Below are 17,328 nucleotides of genomic sequence, written 5' to 3' on the forward strand. Positions count from 1 at the left end.
AGTTACAGCCACAGGTATTAAAGGTAAAGATTCTAAAGCATCCACAAGTAATTTAGCAAAATATGTTGATAATGAAAATAATGAGAGGGAAAGAAATGAGCTTTTTCGTATTAGAGTGATTTGCAAGCATAATAAGATTGATACTTTATTTAATAGTGGATCACAAGTAAATTTGATTTTAGAAACAATTGTAAAGAAGTTGGGATTACAAACAAAACCTCATAAGAAGCCATATCCATTAGGTTGGGTGTGTGATAAAACAAAGCTACAAGTAACGAGACAATGTAAACTTAGGTTTGCTATTGGATCAACATTTGTAGATGAGGCTGAGTTAGATATAGTTCCATTGGATATATGTGGTATTGTTTTGGGAAGTCCATACTTGTATGATAGGAAAGCTATTTTCTATAGAGTTGAGAATAAGTATCAACTCACTAAAGATGTAATAGAATATATTGTAAGAGCTCATAAACTCAAAGGTAATTATTCTCTCATAAATTCAGGACAGATGAAAAGAATTATGAATTCAAGTAAGCAATTTTAATAATGGTTGTAAAGGCAAAGGATCCTGAAAAACCCAATGCATTTGAAGGTTGTGATTCTAAACAGAAAGGTGATTTAGTTAAAGTTGTTTCAGAGTATGATGTTCTATTTCAAGAACCAAAAGGTCTGCCACCCAAGCGAGAAATAGTACATGATATTTATTTTTAGCAAGATGCTCCATTACCTAACATTGGAATGTACAGGTTGTCAACTTTAGAGAATGCAGAGATAAAGAATCAGGTACAATAGTTGCTCGATAAAGGGTTTATACAACCAAGCAAATCACCATGTGGATCTCCAATTTCACTGGTGAGAAACAAAGATGGTTCGTGGAGAATGTGCATTGATTATAGAGCACTAAATAAAATAATGATCAAGAATCGTTATCCTATTCCTCGTATTGATGATTTATTAGATCAATTAAAAGACGCTGTTTACTTTTCTAAGTTAGACTTGCGAAGTGGCTATCATCAGGTCATAGTTGTAGAACAAGATGCATGGAAGATTGCATTCAAGACAAAGCAAGGACTGCATGAATGGTTGGTTATGCTTTTTGGCTTAACTAATGCTCCTGCTACATTTATGAGAGTCATGAATGATGTACTCAGACCATTTATTGATTATTTTGTAATTGTTTATTTAGATGACATTCTTGTTTTTAGTAAGACATGGGAAGACCGTGTAAAGCATGTAAAGTTGACTTTAGATGTTTTAAAAAGAGAAAATCTCTACGTAAAACTGTCAAAATGTGAATTTGGCAGAACATATTTAAATTATTTGGGTTATATTGTAGGGGGTGGTGAAATGAAGATAGATCCCTCTAAGGTTGAAGTCATTGTGAACTGGCCTAAACCCAAATCTGCTACAGAGGTTAGGAGCTTCCTAGGGGCAGCACAATGCTGGAGAAAGTTTATTGCTAACTTCTTGATCGCAACTCGATTACATGCTTTAACAGGATTGAAACATGTGTTTAAGTGGGGAGGCAAGCAGCAGAAAGCCTTCGACACCTTAAAAGAAAACATCAGTACAACACCAGTACTAGCACTGCCAGATCTTCAACATCCATTTGAGATTGAGACAGATGCCAGTGACTATGCCATGGGAGAAGTGTTGATGCAACACAGAAAACCCATATGCTATCATTCTGAGACATTTTATTTTGTAGTAGTTAATTATCCCACATATGATAAAGAATTGTATGCATTAGTGCAAAGTGTGAAAAAATGGAAACATTACCTAACGAGTAAAGAAACAATCATGCATACATATCATCAACCACTTCAATATTTTCACTCACAAATTAAATTGCAACAATCAAGACATTATAGATGGATGGGTTTTCTACAGCAATTTCATCTTGTCATCAGATATAAGAAGGGCATACACAATAAGGTTGCAGACATGTTATCAAGACCAGTGATAAATGCATATACTATACTTAAGCATAACTCAGTAATGCATGAAAGTTACATTGAACAATATGCTCAAGATGTAGATTTTAAAGATGTATATGCAACTTTAAGTCATGGTAAGCAAGTAGAAGAATTGGATTATTATGTAAAGGACCAACTCTTATATCATTTGGGAAATTTATGCATTCCACAAACTGAAAGAGTTGACATAATTCAAGAAGCACATACTTCTCTCATATCAGGTCATTTTGGTGTAAGTAAACCAGTTGCACAATTGCAAAGGTTCTTTTATTGGCCAAGAATGCATGAGACAGTTTCTAGATATATCAAAGGATGTACAATGTGTGCTACAAGCAAACCAAATAATAGGAAATTAGGCTTGTACACTCCACTTCCAATTCCTTCTCGTCCTTGGGAAAGTGTTTCCATGGATTTTGTGGGGGGATTGCCAAAGTCTAGGAAAGGTCATGATTATTTGTATGTTGTTGTGGATAGGTTCAGTAAAATGTGTATTTTGATACCCTGTAACAAGCAGGTTACCACTAAACAAATAGAAAAGTTGTTCTTTCATAATGTATAGGTTCATTTTGGGTTACCCACTTCTATTGTATATGATCGAGATTCTCGATTTGTTGGGAAGTTTTGGTCAAATCTATGGGAGTTGATGGACACCAGGTTGAAGAAGAGCACTACAGTTCATACACAAACAGATGGTCAGACAGAATTGGTCAACAGGACAGTGATCCAGTTGCTGAGAGGCTATTGCAGCAAGCATCCCAAGCATTGGGATGAGCATTTGTGTTATGTGCAGCATGCTTATAACCGTGCCAAGCACTCTTCTACTCAGAGATATCCTTTTGAGACTTGTTTTGGTTATATGCCAAAGTCTCCCTTGGATTTTGTCTTTGGTAAAGACATAACAGTTGATGGACATAGTGATGTGGACAAAGCAACCAAGTTCATTGAACAAATCCAAGAAATTCACCAGGCAATACAGGAACAGCTAGAAAGAAGTCAAGCCAAGTACAAGGCAAGACATGACAAGCATCGAGTTGAGCATAGTTTTCAAGTTGGTGATCAAGTCTGGTTGTACATCAGCAAAGACAGAATGCAGGGTGAAGGTAAGAAGCTAAAACCAATAAGGTATGGACCTTTCAAGGTACTTGATAAAATTTGTGAAAATTCTTTTCGCCTTGATTTGCCAGCTTATATGCAGATCTATTTAGTCGTTAATGCAGAAAAATTGAGATTGTATGAACCTTCATTGATTAAAGATCTTGAAGAGCAAAGTCAGTTTCCTTCTATTGGGGATTTGTTGCCTGAGTATCTCAATGAGTTATAGGAGGACACAGTTCTGGACAAGAAGGTAAGAATTATGCGTCAAGGGGATGTTGAGTACCTAAGAGTAGGACTCAAAGGTTCAAATCCAAGCAAAGCATGATGGATAGAAGTTAGATAGGTGAAGGAACTGTATCCTCACTTGATCAATGCCTAAACTTTTGGTGGCCCAAAAGATTTGCAGTGGGAAGGCATGATCCAAAATGGATCTTGTATCAAACCTCTAAGTCTAAGACTTCATATATATTAACCATTGGAAAACACTATCATAGAGGAAAACACTAAAGAATGGCGAAAAACTGAGCTAAGCGGAGGTTGAAGTAACGTTGCATAGGAGCCGTCGGATCAGATAGATCAACAACCCAGATTAAATTGGGATATCGCATCGGGAGAGCCCAGTGGAGTATATTGGAGGCAGAACTAAGGGGAATGTGACTAGAATCAGTGACAACGTGGACCATTGATCAAGCGCGCAGATCAATGACGGAGATTACATCGCATATTCCTAAAGGGGAAAGGACCAAACCGCGGACCCAACAGATTTATAAATAAAAAACGAACCTTTTTAAGTTTTGTGGTAAATGGTATATCGAGCGGGCTTCAGGCGGTAAGCGGTATTGGAGAGGCTCCGCCCGATTCCATACACTGGGCGACACGTAACACACAATAGGAGAAAGAAAAATGCTTTATCGGGCAGGTAATCTTTGTGCAAGTAGGCCACCCCAAATGGCTATCAGCTGTTGGATTGAGAGATCGTGGATCAATGGTAGAGATTGAGCGGGCTACTTGATGTTTAGGGTTGGATGCGAACCGTCAGATTGAAGGAAGATCAATGGTGGGCTTGCAACAACAATAAAACACGGATCTGAGAGGATTATAGATGCGGCACTATAAAATTTGAAATCCGATATGCAACTTTTTGTCGGGTTTTTCTGTGTTTTGGTGTATTTCCGTTATGAAATCAAAATACAAAGGAATTCTTGTGCCTTAAGCGTTTTTAACAAGACGTGTCCAATTCTAAAAGGAAGGTGAGTAGACAGAAGAAGAAGACAGAGAGCCCGAAGAGGGAAGGCAAACAAACAAAGCCGATAGGCTTAAAACCCATCCAACAACAAAACAGAAAGAAGAAAGAGTTCAGAGACAGAGGAGAGACAGAGAGACAGAAAACACATAGCTACGAACAGTTGATCAGAGGCACTAAGAGGGAGAGTCTATGCACTCTTTAGACTAGAGGTTTTTGAGTGAAATCCCTGTGTAATATCACTGTTGTTGTGTTATAGCTTTGATTGAGCGCATACCTATAAAACGCTGTTCTTGAAGACATAATATAGAGGTCGAAACTGAAAGCTGGACCAGGAGACGTAGCTAGGAGGTCTAGTGAACTCCTTTATTATTTGACTATGTTGATGTGTGTTTATTATGTTTTATAACTGTTCATTGTCTATAGTATTTGTTGATGAGGTAAATCCCCTCTATGGATAGAGGCGATCCCTACTAGCCCAGCAAGGGTCTAGCAACAATCACACAATGCTGCTACGCATGTTCCTAATTACAATTAAACAAGAGGTAAAGAGCACCTACTTGGATTCCTGCACTGTCGTTTGACGAAGAGATGTTGCCTTCGCTCCTCCGCTTCGGCTGGTCACAATCCTCCGCGATCTCCGCGAATAGATACCTGCACACACGAAGGGGAAACAAACACAAGCATGAAATCTAATAAAAGCAACCATACATCAGTCAGAAAAGATGTAATTCACATTTAACCATTGCGTAGACAAATGAGAATGGAACAATAATAGCAGTCATCTATTATTAATCAGAATAGAGAAGAGTACAACCAAATGTTCTGACGTCGGTAACCTTCTCAAGAGGGGCCAGTCAGCATGTATCTCAAGCATTCACCTTTGAGGATGATTCTCCCAAGACAAACAACTCTCTCTCTCACACAAATAGCACAAAACAACCTTCCCTAAGCAATCAATCACTTCCACACCTAGCACACCACACCTATAGCAGCAATCTGAGCACTACAAGCTCTGTACAATCCAAGCTATTCCAAGCTAAGTCTAACTATCCAAAAACTAGCTGCCCATGGTAATGGTGAGAGTTTATATAGGAGAAGGAGTCTCCTATAAGGGTGGAAGGATGAGCTTATCTTCAAGGGAAGTTGTTGCAAAGGGTCGAACAGACATGCCATAGAAGGGAGTCGACATTCACAAAGCTAACAACCAAGCCTGGAGTTATCTGGAAGGCTGGTTGTTTGAACAAATTCGCCTAAACTGGATCAGCGCGGATTATCGGGAAACTGTCGCGCTGTCGTCGCGTCTCAATAACTGGGACAGACATGTCGGCGCGGAAGTACACGGGAAAGGCGCGCTGTGGGCCAGCGCGGAAAAGTGATGTTCTTCCGCGCTGGCAGCGCACGGAATATACTACAGGGCGGAAGTCATCGCGGTTATTTTAGGAACAGACGCGCTGATGAACAAAACTTTGGGAAAATGGGTTTTTGGGCCAGTTCAGGAAGCAGGAGCTTAGTAATTGTGAATTCTGGGTACAGCAGGGTGACTGACAGGAAGGCAGAGACAAATTACTGTGTAACAGTATTCACAATCTTTTTGATCTGTTGCACCAAGTAATATAGGCATTTTCCTACACATGAGTCTGTAATATCTTTTTCTTCTTGATTTACTATCCATTTCGGATCAAATACGATCCAATACACTTCAAAATCACTTCTATCTTCTAACCATGCCTTCGCATCTATCTATTACTTGCTTACTAAAAAGCTGTCTTTACACTTAGAGCCTTGCTCTATTTATACAATCCCATGGTCCGTGGACCATGGGTAGGCCGACTCAACTTTACATTATTTTACAATTCTTAGGGCAGACAACCCTATGATTCGTCCTAGACTTTCGCGCTCTGCGCTCGTTTACATTACATTGACCAAAACTCGGGCTTTAAGCCCCAAAAACCTGCTATGGGGGGATTTGCTGCCCAACACCCTCCTTGGCCTATAAAGCTAACACAAGCCTAAGGATTGGTAAAGGATTGTTGGAAGTAGGCTTATGTTGCATAAGTTAGATTGGGGGGTTATTCATTCAAGGAGAGGGTTGGAGATTGTGGGAAGGAACTTGCAAAATAAAGGCTTCAAGGTTGTAAGTCTATTCTGAGTTTTATTAATATAAAAGAAATTTTTCTTTCTCAATTATGTCTTTGTTAATACAATTTTTATGATTCCTTGATCACCCACATATATTATGACCATATTGATTAATTTATGACATATGATTGAGTTGATTAGCTCATTTATCTCTTATGATATATACTGGATGCTTTGATCTTGTGTATGTTTCTGCCTATGAAGATCTCCTTCAGGACATCATGGAGAAGTTGCATGAAGCAATGGGAAGATCTCTAAAGAATCAAGGAGAACCGAATGGTCAAAAGCTTTGAAATTGACTTCATCAGGCATTTTGATTAAACGATAAGTGACCTCTATCATAGTGTTTGTTTCAATCAATCGTAGTCTAGGGAAAGGTAACAGTTCCTTGTTGCTTGTTACTAGATTTCTCCGAGGTCTAGGGAGATCTCTCTTGTCCACAAGAGGGATAAGTCTGCATAATAGATGACCACTGCTTTATTTTTCCACTCAAGAAAACACTTTATGGTCTAGAATAAGCTTCCCTAACCTGTTATGAAAACATGGGTAGTTTACTTCTTCATCCGAGTTTCTCTAAGTGTGAATTTGGTCCCAATGTCTAACTAAATAGGTGAATGGTGAAATCCTCATCCTTGTTCTATATGTTGATGATATTATCATTGGGAGTAATCACCATTAAACCAACCAGGTGAAGATTAGTCTTATGTTCTATTTTGATATTTCCAACTTAGACCACCTTTATTATTTCATTGGTCTTTAAATCTAATAATTTGACAAGAAAATATCTATAGTCTCTTATCCTAGGCATGCAATTAAACTTATTCACCAATTTCATAAGGAAGCATATGTTGAAAATGCAACAAGATGATGGAGCTTAGTGAAAAGGAGTCGCCTTCACTAAGTGAGCCCGCAGGCTATTTTTGGCACAAAGTCTATTTTTAGACTATGTCTATTTTTAGACATATGGATCATGGTCTATGAGTTGCAGGATGCTATTTGTGGATGATTGGTCATGTTGGTAAAAATAGATGGACTTATATTTTTAGACATATGGGCGGTTTCTATTTTTAGACTGCCAGGCTAAAAATAGAATAGTCGAATATTATTAGCTCATAATAATATTTGGACTATAAACATTATCTTATCCTCTTGGAGCACTTCAGTTTGAGCTACAGATGTGGCACATGCAACTATCAGAAGGAAATACGCTTTTCTTGTGAGTCAGTTGAGCTATTACATGGTGGAATTCAGTTAGAACTCATGTGGTTGAGTTTTGGTGGAGTTGATTGTGGAGTTGATGGAGTTGTGTTCAGTTTGACTTGGTTAAACTAGTTGTATTTAGTCTAACTGCAGAATACACTAGTGATGAGTGATGTGAATTAATTGTTAATTAATTCACTAATTATTAACTCATAAAGCAACTAAAGGATACATCAGTTAACTCAGTGCATGGACAGTTCAGTGGAGACAGGTGTTAGAGGTTGAGATTGCTATCAGTTGTGACTATAGTTGTGCATGAGATCTTGCACAATCAATGGATTGAGTAATGCCAATGAGGATTGCATGGTTCAGCCAAGGAAATACGAGTTTGCTTCAGCTATTCATCATTATTCTCTTGGAGGATTGCGCAGTAGAGGCAGGCAAAGCAGTGGAGGAGATTTGAACCTGTGATTGATTCAGATCTGAGCTAGTTTTGTGTGTAACAGGTGGAGATAGTACTGAGCACTTGTGAGGAGTACTGTACCATGTATTGTTACATGTTCTCAATCATTATAATATACAAATAGTGTGGGGTTTTCAGCTGTATGTTTTCCCCGGGTTACATACTGTGTTAATGTGTGCATGCGATTGATGTTTCATTGTTTTTAATGCTGCTAAATTGATGATCAACATAGAGGAGGTTATGTATTATGCATGTATTCCGCAATAGTGTATAATTGGGATAATCTCTGTGAATAAGTATCATATTATTCAAAATTTCTACATGGTATCAGAGCAAAGTTGATCATCAGATCTATTATTCAGAAAGTGATTACATTTCATTTCTTCAGGCAGAGTCTGTAATCGGGCCAAGTAGCCTCTGGATTCATCCTTATTTTGGAAGGTGAAATATCCGGTAAAAGCCCATATAGTCAATATCTGTACGAGAAATAATTTGTTCTCACAAATTTTAGATCAGAAGCGGTTGATTTTTTGAGTTGTTGGAATTCGAATTTGCAGCAGTGTTTTCTTGGTGTCAAAGTTGAAATGTCTTTCAACGGATTGCGATTGGAGTATGCTCTTGAAGGCAGCTCGAATTATATTGCATGGAAAGACAGGATGGAGGCAGTGTTAGATGACAATGGGTTGAAGGAGTTCATGGAGGCTGAGGTCCCAAAGCCTACTGATGCTGCTCACATTGAGGTTTGGCAAAAGAAGACAACAAAGTGTCGAAGGATTCTGTTGGAGGGCATGAAGGATCACATTGTGTCCAGCCTGCATGGAAAGGCTTCTCCATACTTGATGTGGAAAGCGTTGACAGATTTATTTCAAAAAAAGAGTGACCAGAGGAAGTTGGTGCTCAAGGATAAACTCAGAAACATTAAGTGTGAGAATGGAGACAGTATGCCCTAGTATCTCACGAGGTTCACCCAATGCTGGTATGAGCTGGGAAGAGTGGGGGTGACTGTCGATGATGAGGACTTGGTGAGCTTGGCTCTCCTTGGTCTTCCGAAGAGTTGGCATTCATATCAGGACTCTGTAGATGGTCGGGAGAAATTTCCAAGATGGGAGAGACTTTGGTCGGATCTTGTGCAAGAGGAGATCAGGCGGAATACCAGGGATGGATCTTCATCAAAGGCATCTGATGAAGAAAATTGTGCTTTGGCTACCAAAGCAAAGAAGGGGAAGGAGAAGGGTTCTCTTTCTGAATCCAGTTCTTCCCATGATGGGAAGAAGGTTGACAAGTCAAACGTGAGATGTTTTCGTTGTCATGAGTTGGGCCATTATGCTACTAATTGCCCAAAGAAGAAATCCAAGAAGGGATCCGGGGAAGGATCTGAAGGTGAGGCACTTGCTTCACAGTTTGAGTTGGATTTCACACTCTTCTCATGCATGGTTTCATCCATGGTGGGAAGTGGTTGGTTTCTTGACAGTGGAGCTTCTTTTCGCATGACCGGTGACAAGAGTTTGTTCAGTACTTTGGAGGAGAAAGATCTCCAAATACTCATAGCGATGGGTAATGATGAGAAGTATAGTGTCTCAGGTGTAGGCACGGTTATTTTTCAGAGGGAGCATGGAGCTCGCCTTACCTTGACTGATGTCAAGTATGTACCAGGATTGGAGAGAAACTTGTTGTCGATCGCGATGTTGGAAGACAGAGGCTATGATGTAGTCTTTAGTAAGGGAAAGGTTTTCCGTAGACACATCATCGCTAGACAGGTGAAGCAGATTGGTTCACGGATCAAGAACCTGTATGATCTTAAGATTCAAGATGCATGCAAAGCCTTGAGCAGCGAGGCAACTGATGGAGACTTGGTGGTTGAGAGGGAGCGTATATTAGCTCTCAACATGCAGAGCCAGAAGAAGTCTCAGATGATTGTGGAGGAGCCACGATTGGTGCAACAGCTTTAGGAGGTTGTGGAGCAGCCACAACAAGGGAAGCTGAAAGGAGATCGAGTAGAGACATCTACTCATGCAGAGACCTCCAGTAGGGGGAAACTTTGAGCCAGGTGGGCTGAGGGATCACATGCAGCCATACCTCCAGGTAGGAGGTGGGGCGATATATAGTGATCGTCCCAAGGAGAAGGGGCAGGATCCTTGAGGTACCCAACCTCTTGGATGAGACCTTGCTACAGGAGCCCCGATGTGGAGTAGCAGGAACTGACTGATTGGGTAGAGACAGATGCGGATGGAGCGGCAGAGAGAGCGACAATGCAGGGAATCCCAGGACAACGCATAGCTAGCAGGCTGCAGCAATGCGAGAGGCACAAGTGTTTTTCACAGTGCTAGGTGGCACAGAGAAGTGTGCAATGGTGCGAGATGCATGGAGATGTTGCAGTAGCGCAGATGTCAGAGAGGAAGCACTTTTCAGCAGTAGGTAGAGATTCAACATCAAAGTATGTTCCTAGCCCAATAGAGTGGTCAGTTGGGAGTGTTTTTGTTCCAAGTGTTGTTGGAGCAAGTGGACCGGGCAAATGTGTTGCATGCAGAACATGCCAGAGTTGCAGGATAAGGGTTGCAGATAATCCATATCTTGTTGAGAGGGAGTGTTGAAAATGCAACAAGATGATGGAGCTTAGTGAAAAGGAGTCGCCTTCACTAAGTGGGCCCGCAGGCTATTTTTGGCGCAAAGTCTATTTTTAGACTATGTCTATTTTTAGACATATGGATCATGGTCTATGAGTTGCAGGATGTTATTTGTGGATGATTGTTCATGTTGGTAAAAATAGATGGACTTCTATTTTTAGACATATGGGCGGTTTCTATTTTTAGACTGCCAGGATAAAAATAGAATAGTCGAATATTATTAGCTCATAATAATATTTGGACTATAAACATTATCTTATCCTCTTGGGGCACTTTAGTTTGAGCTACAGATGTGGCACATGCAGCTGTCAGAAGGAAATACTCTTTTCTTGTGAGTCAGTTGAGCTATTGCATGGTGGACTTCAGTTAGAACTCATGTGGTTGAGTTTTGGTGGAGTTGATTGTGGAGTTGATGGAGTTGTGTTCAGTTTGACTTGGTTAAACTAGTTGTATTTAGTCTAACTGCAGAATACACTAGTGATGAGTGATGTGAATTAATTGTTAATTAATTCACTAATTATTAACTCATAAAGCAACTAAAGAATACATCAGTTAACTCAGTGCATGGACAGTTCAGTGGAGACATGTGTTAGAGGTTGAGATTGCTAGCAGTTGTGACTATAGTTGTGCCTGAGATCTTGCACAATCAATGGATTGAGTAATGCCAATGAGGATTGCGTGGTTCAGCCAAGGAAATACGAGTTTGCTTCAGCCATTCATCATTATTCTCTTGCAAGATTGCGCAGTAGAGGCAGGCAAAGCAGTGGAGGAGATTTGAACCTGTGATTGATTCAGATCTGAGCTAGTTTTGTGTGTAACAGGTGGATATAGTACTGAGTACTTGTGAGGAGTATTGTACTATGTATTGTTACATGTTCTCAATCATTATAATATACAGATAGTGTGGGGTTTTCAGCTGTATGCTTTCCCCGGTTACATACTGTGTTAATGTGTGCATGCGATTGATGTTTCATTGTTTTTAATGCTGCTAAATTGATGATCAACGTAGAGGAGGTTATGTATTATGCATGTATTCCGAAATAATGTATAATCAGGATAATCTTTGTGAATAAGTGTCATATTATTCAAAATTTCTACAACATATAAGTTCATCTCTACTTCTTATTAGTTGAGTGTCAAACATTTCACCAAATATTCAATGCCTAAGGTTGATCCAACTTTGTATAAAGAGTTGGTAGGAAGTATTTTGTATTTGACCCATACTTGACAAAACATTTTCTTTATTATTGATTTAGTCTCTTGATTCATGTAAGATCCTCATGGGAGTCAATGGAATTAAACAAATTATTTCCTTCACTACATCAAGGGAAATTATCTGTTGGGCATCGAGTATACTTTATAGGGTAACACCCCCAATCACCCACTTGGTGTATTACTATCCCTGCAAACCCTTGCTTTGAAATTTTTTCTTAAATTCAATTCTTACACCTTGGAAACCATAACTAGAAATGTGAAACAACCTCTGCAGACAATTAAAGCACTATTTATTTACCATGTCATGTATGACTAGTGTATACTACTATATAATGGATACATATACATATCCATAAAAGAATGATAGTCATAATTAAACTCATTAACCATGAAAAACATGTAAATACATGAAACAATATCACAAAAAAACACATAACCATAACAATAACCACTTAACTTTTCAGATAAAGCACAATCTAGTTTTAGACCTTAAATATTCCACCCATTCATATACTATACTCCTCATAATCTCTTGGTAACAAATGCCCTTGAGCTGGTGATCTACCTCCATTAGGGAAAAAGGCTACCTAAAGCTAACTAAGGTCCAAAAAACACCAACTAGTCACAAACCTAGGTACTTGGTTCCAATAGCCTCCATGATCCCTAAATTAGCATGGATACCCCACTAGACAGTTCACCACGACAAATATGATAAAATTATACTTAAAAATGCAAACTATACACTATGAGGGTTTATTTCTCTTTAGTTTTTTGGAATAAATGATTGTTTATTGTGTATGCATGCAAATTATAACAATGCAAAAAATAGAGAATAGAAAGATAAAAATTGGTAAACCACGATTGACACAATATATAACATAGGAAACATTTTCAGAAGAAAACCTAGTTGAAATGTGAGGCCACTATGCTCTCTTTCTATGAATAGAAAATGGTTACGAATACAAAGTAGTAAGGCATGTGGCCTGTGGGCTACTAGAGTGCACAAATTCTCTCTCTATACTCTCTCCCTATCCCTCTCAGCTACTTTTCTCATCTATGGAGAAAAATGCACTAAGATAGAATAGAACTCTCTTTCCTCCTAGTGGTCTAATTATAACATAGCCTGATAGCCTACTAGAGGTTAGGTTTGACTCCTTCAACCTTTCGCTAAAGTTATAGTATTGAATTTCTAGAGTATTTTTCATCATGCTAACATTGCTAGTCATTTTCCACTAATAATGAGAACTAACGTGGGCATCCTCTCGAATTATGGTGGTTAATTTTGATAAGTCAATTTCTAAGAGGCAAGACTTTCTCATATGAACTTTGCTTGAGGTGATTCTTGTGTCATTGGAAAGGTATCAATGTGTAGATTACTGAATATAGACATATAGAAAGTTTAGGACCACAATTTTTTTTTCATTTAAGGCCTCAAAATGGTTCATGGATTTTTTTACTCGAAATTTTCCAAACTAGGACCGCCAATAAAAATGGTCCTGTCCACTGATACCTCCTTTTTTTCCATTCTAAAAGCATCAATATGGATGAAAAATAATACAAGTATCCAATATGGATCACTCTAACCTACAAAATCGCATCCCACATTAGCCTACACAACCTAAGGTAGTGTACCCCTTTCTTTGCATCAATAGTCCATCATGTTGTACCATTACCCTCCCAAAGTTTCCAACCTAGGTTTTCCAAGGAGTCTCAAAGCCTTGTGGCTTCCAAGGGTCCTAAATTCCCTCATGAGTCTTCAAGTAGCCTCTAGGCCTCTCCTTTGGGAAACCTATTTCCATACCCCAAATTCACCTAGGATTAATAGGGTAATAACATCATAGGATCACCCCCTTTCTTCCTCCTCCAAGAAGTTTCGTAACAAACCTTGGTTAGAATAATGGGATGGAATGATCATAAATGAATGGAGCACCACTAAAATTCCTCATTTTATGTGCATGCACCCTTTTTGACAAGTGGAACTTCATGAAGTCACTTTATGGAGTTACGATAAAAGCACAACATGTTTGACTTTAGGCATATTCTAATAATGCCTTAGCCCCCTTATCACTTAGCCCTTGACCCCTTTTCCATTTCATGGAGCCCGAGAGGCCTAGACTTTTTTTTTTTATTTGGTCTCCAATAATGATGTATTCTATTAATATGCATGAAATTAAATGTTTAAAAAGTTAGGCTCTTTGACCTTTTAGCATATAGGCTCACTAGCCCAAAATCACATAGGAATTGTGCCTTAAAACATATTAATATAGGCACGTTAGCGTAAACACATATATACATGAGCATATAGGTCCTAAAACACATCCTAGCTCACCAACCTAAACATGAAACACACACACACATAAGGGGTCAACCTAGGGTATTATAAGGGTGCTCCTCTTCCATGCTTTACATATATAAGTAAGGTAGGTGATGTTGATGATCAAAAGCCTATTTTTAGTTACACTTTTATCCTTGGTTCATGTTCTATCACTTGGTCCAACAAAAACATCATACAATTTCTCTTTCTTCTATAGAGGTAGAGTACCAAGGTGACATTAATGTTGCTTGAGAAGTTTTTTAGATTTGACAATTTCTCATAAATTTTGGTTTTGCTTAGGATCAACCTACTACTCTTTGGTGTGATAGTCAAGCCACCATCCACATTGCTTGCAATCCAGTTGAGTGGTAGTGTACCAAACACATTGAAATCCATATGCACTACAGAGGGCAACTCTTTCATGACCAAATACTTGAGTTGAAATTTTGTCATTTCATGAAGCCACTTCAGCCAAGTTCCTTCATATTTAATCCATACTAGGCATGAAGGAAGTTGTTTTTACAAAAAGTTAGTATGTGCATTTTCCTTCCATTCAATTCCAAGTCCATATTAGAGGAGATTGGTGCATAATTATGTGCAAATTATATAATTAATTGCACACATGCAAATAAATAAATTATAATAAATCACTATATAGAGAAATGCGAAATTTAAATAACCTTAAGGGGTCGCATTTTTCTTTTAAAATTTATAAAAAACTAAATGTGCACCCATTTCTTTCATTTATACAGGTAATATGGAACAAAGTTTACAAGGGGCAATTCCATGGGTTGAGTTGAGTTTTAGCAAAAGTTGAAGCTATTTAAACAATAAACACGTGTGTTTTTGAAATTCCTATTGCTACAAAATAGAGAACCAACTTTATACACCCACTCATAAATAAAAATCAACCAATTAACACTTATACAAAAAAAACATAAATTACTGTAAAAAAAAATAGAAATAAAACCATTTTTTAAATGATATTTTGTAAAGTATGTTATGTTTTGTGACTATTCAATCTGATTGTCATCTTTCCTTCTATATAAATATATTTTCTACACATAATATTGGAAATAAAATCCATATTATATATATATATATATATATATTTATTTTAAAAGTGTTTGACCTAACATTGGAATGTGGAAAGTTACACCGATGCCCAAACTAAATACACAATCCAATTTCAATACATAAAATCACCAAAGTGGGCCACAAGCAAAAGCCCGTATTAACCATCAAACCACAATGTTAACTATATAATCACTATATATTTCCATTTTACGCCTTATTTATATCATGATTTACAAGACAATTTCAAATTACTGGAGCGTAGCAAAAACAGAGAGCGGCTCGAACAAGGTGTGGGACTACCAATTTTACTATTTTGTTCGCAACAAACTCGTCTGGTTTGTCTGTTCCCCTCTATATATATATATATACACAATATTTTTGAGAATTCCACGGAACTGGAGCAATTTGATTTGTGAGATAACAGTGAACGTTTCATAAAATTTGCGCATGCAACGTACAGTATTTCAATCTCTGGTGGAGCCATGGCCTTAACAAGGATCCCGCTCTTCGCTCTTGCCATTATATTTGCTGTTTTGTTTGCGGGGAATTCTTCTGCAAGTGTTATTTTTAGCACAAAGTCCTTCACTATCTCACTCGATGACGTCGAAGCAACTTTCGGTAAGTCCAATTCTGAGCGAAATTTTTGGGAAACTGATAAATGAAAAATTAGCCAAAGAGAAATGTTCCCTTCATTTGGATTACACATTTTATCAGTGAATACCTCTTTCATAAACTGTTTTTTTAAGGGTGGTTTACACAAACTGAGTGGATGCTTTTCAGCTCCAGCTGTGGAAAGTTCGGGGATTCATGGAGCAATACAAGTGGCGAAGCCTTTAGATGCATGCTCACCTCTTGTGAACAAACCAAAGTGGGGAGAAGGTACAGTTTTGCCATTTGCACTTATAAAGAGAGGAAGCTGTACATTTGAGTCAAAGGTTCGCAATGCACAAGCTGCGGGCTTCTCTGCAGCCATTATCTACAACGATGAAAACAGCATCATTTTGACCGAAAGTAAGTTAAAATAATAGAGTTAAGGCTTCTGTGATCCATATCAATTTAGAGAAAGATTCTTCGGCGAAAATCACATGGAATCTCATTTGTCGACGCGTTTCGAACCAACTAGTGTGGTTCATGGTCAGGACAACTTGTCCTAACGATGAACCACACTAGTTGGTTCGAAACGCGTCGACAAATAAGATTCCATGTGATTTTTGCCGAAAAATCTTTCTCTAAAAGTTAAAAGTAGTTACGGAAATATTTTTTATAGACCATATATATATATATATATTATTTACTGATGGGCATTAAATCAACAGCCACTGTATAAGATTATTAGCTTATTGTTAAATCATTTACCTACCAAATCCAATTATAAACATATATAACCCGACTCATTTAATACCCACTGACATATTAACTAATTTTTTTAGCTTTCATTACACAGCATCACTCTAATTTTATTCTAGGGCATGAATGCTTTTATAACACATGTGATTTCTTTCTTTTTATATGAAGTGTCTGGGAACTCTGAAGGTATCACAACACACGCAGTGTTTATTTCAAGGGCAGCCGGGGAATTGCTCCACAAGTATAGTAAAGATGAAAATCTTGAATGCCAGATCACCCCATCCTCACACTATGATATATCCGGGTGGCGATGGTGGTTGCTCTATTTGTTTGCCATGGTCATTGTGTATGCTATTATTTATGTCGCTGCTCAAATGTCTCGTAGAATACATCACACCCGCAATACGATGAGTTCTCGACAGATGAAGGAATTACCAAGTCTCCTATTCACTTCACCTGCAGATGACAAGGGCACCTCGGAGACCTGCGTTGTATGCCTTGAGGACTATAGAGAAGGAGATAAATTGTGCCTTCTGCCATGTCATCATAGTAAGTGTTTGTCATTTTTATTTTGATCGTAGATTTTCGAAATCCTATGAATATGAGCAACGTGACTTCCTCCCTATTCATCA

At 38.2% G+C, this 17,328-nt stretch overlaps 1 protein-coding gene across 1 annotated transcript in view; it reads left to right on the forward strand.

The window, feature by feature from the left end:
• Window positions 1-17,328, forward strand: part of LOC149218088 (receptor homology region, transmembrane domain- and RING domain-containing protein 1-like) — a 67,450-nt gene that overhangs the window by 19,239 nt on the left and 30,883 nt on the right. Inside the window, exons 2-3 of the mRNA XM_089386476.1 lie at window positions 15,810-15,967; window positions 16,130-16,360. Of these exons, the coding sequence (XP_089242602.1) occupies window positions 15,810-15,967; window positions 16,130-16,360 (389 nt within the window). The remainder of the gene's footprint in view (window positions 1-15,809; window positions 15,968-16,129; window positions 16,361-17,328) is intronic.

The sequence above is a fragment of the Pinus tabuliformis genome, chromosome Q (genome assembly GCF_031772625.1).
Source record: "Pinus tabuliformis cultivar Carrire ecotype Pingquan chromosome Q, CPIR1, whole genome shotgun sequence".
Taxonomy (NCBI): domain Eukaryota; kingdom Viridiplantae; phylum Streptophyta; class Pinopsida; order Pinales; family Pinaceae; genus Pinus; species Pinus tabuliformis.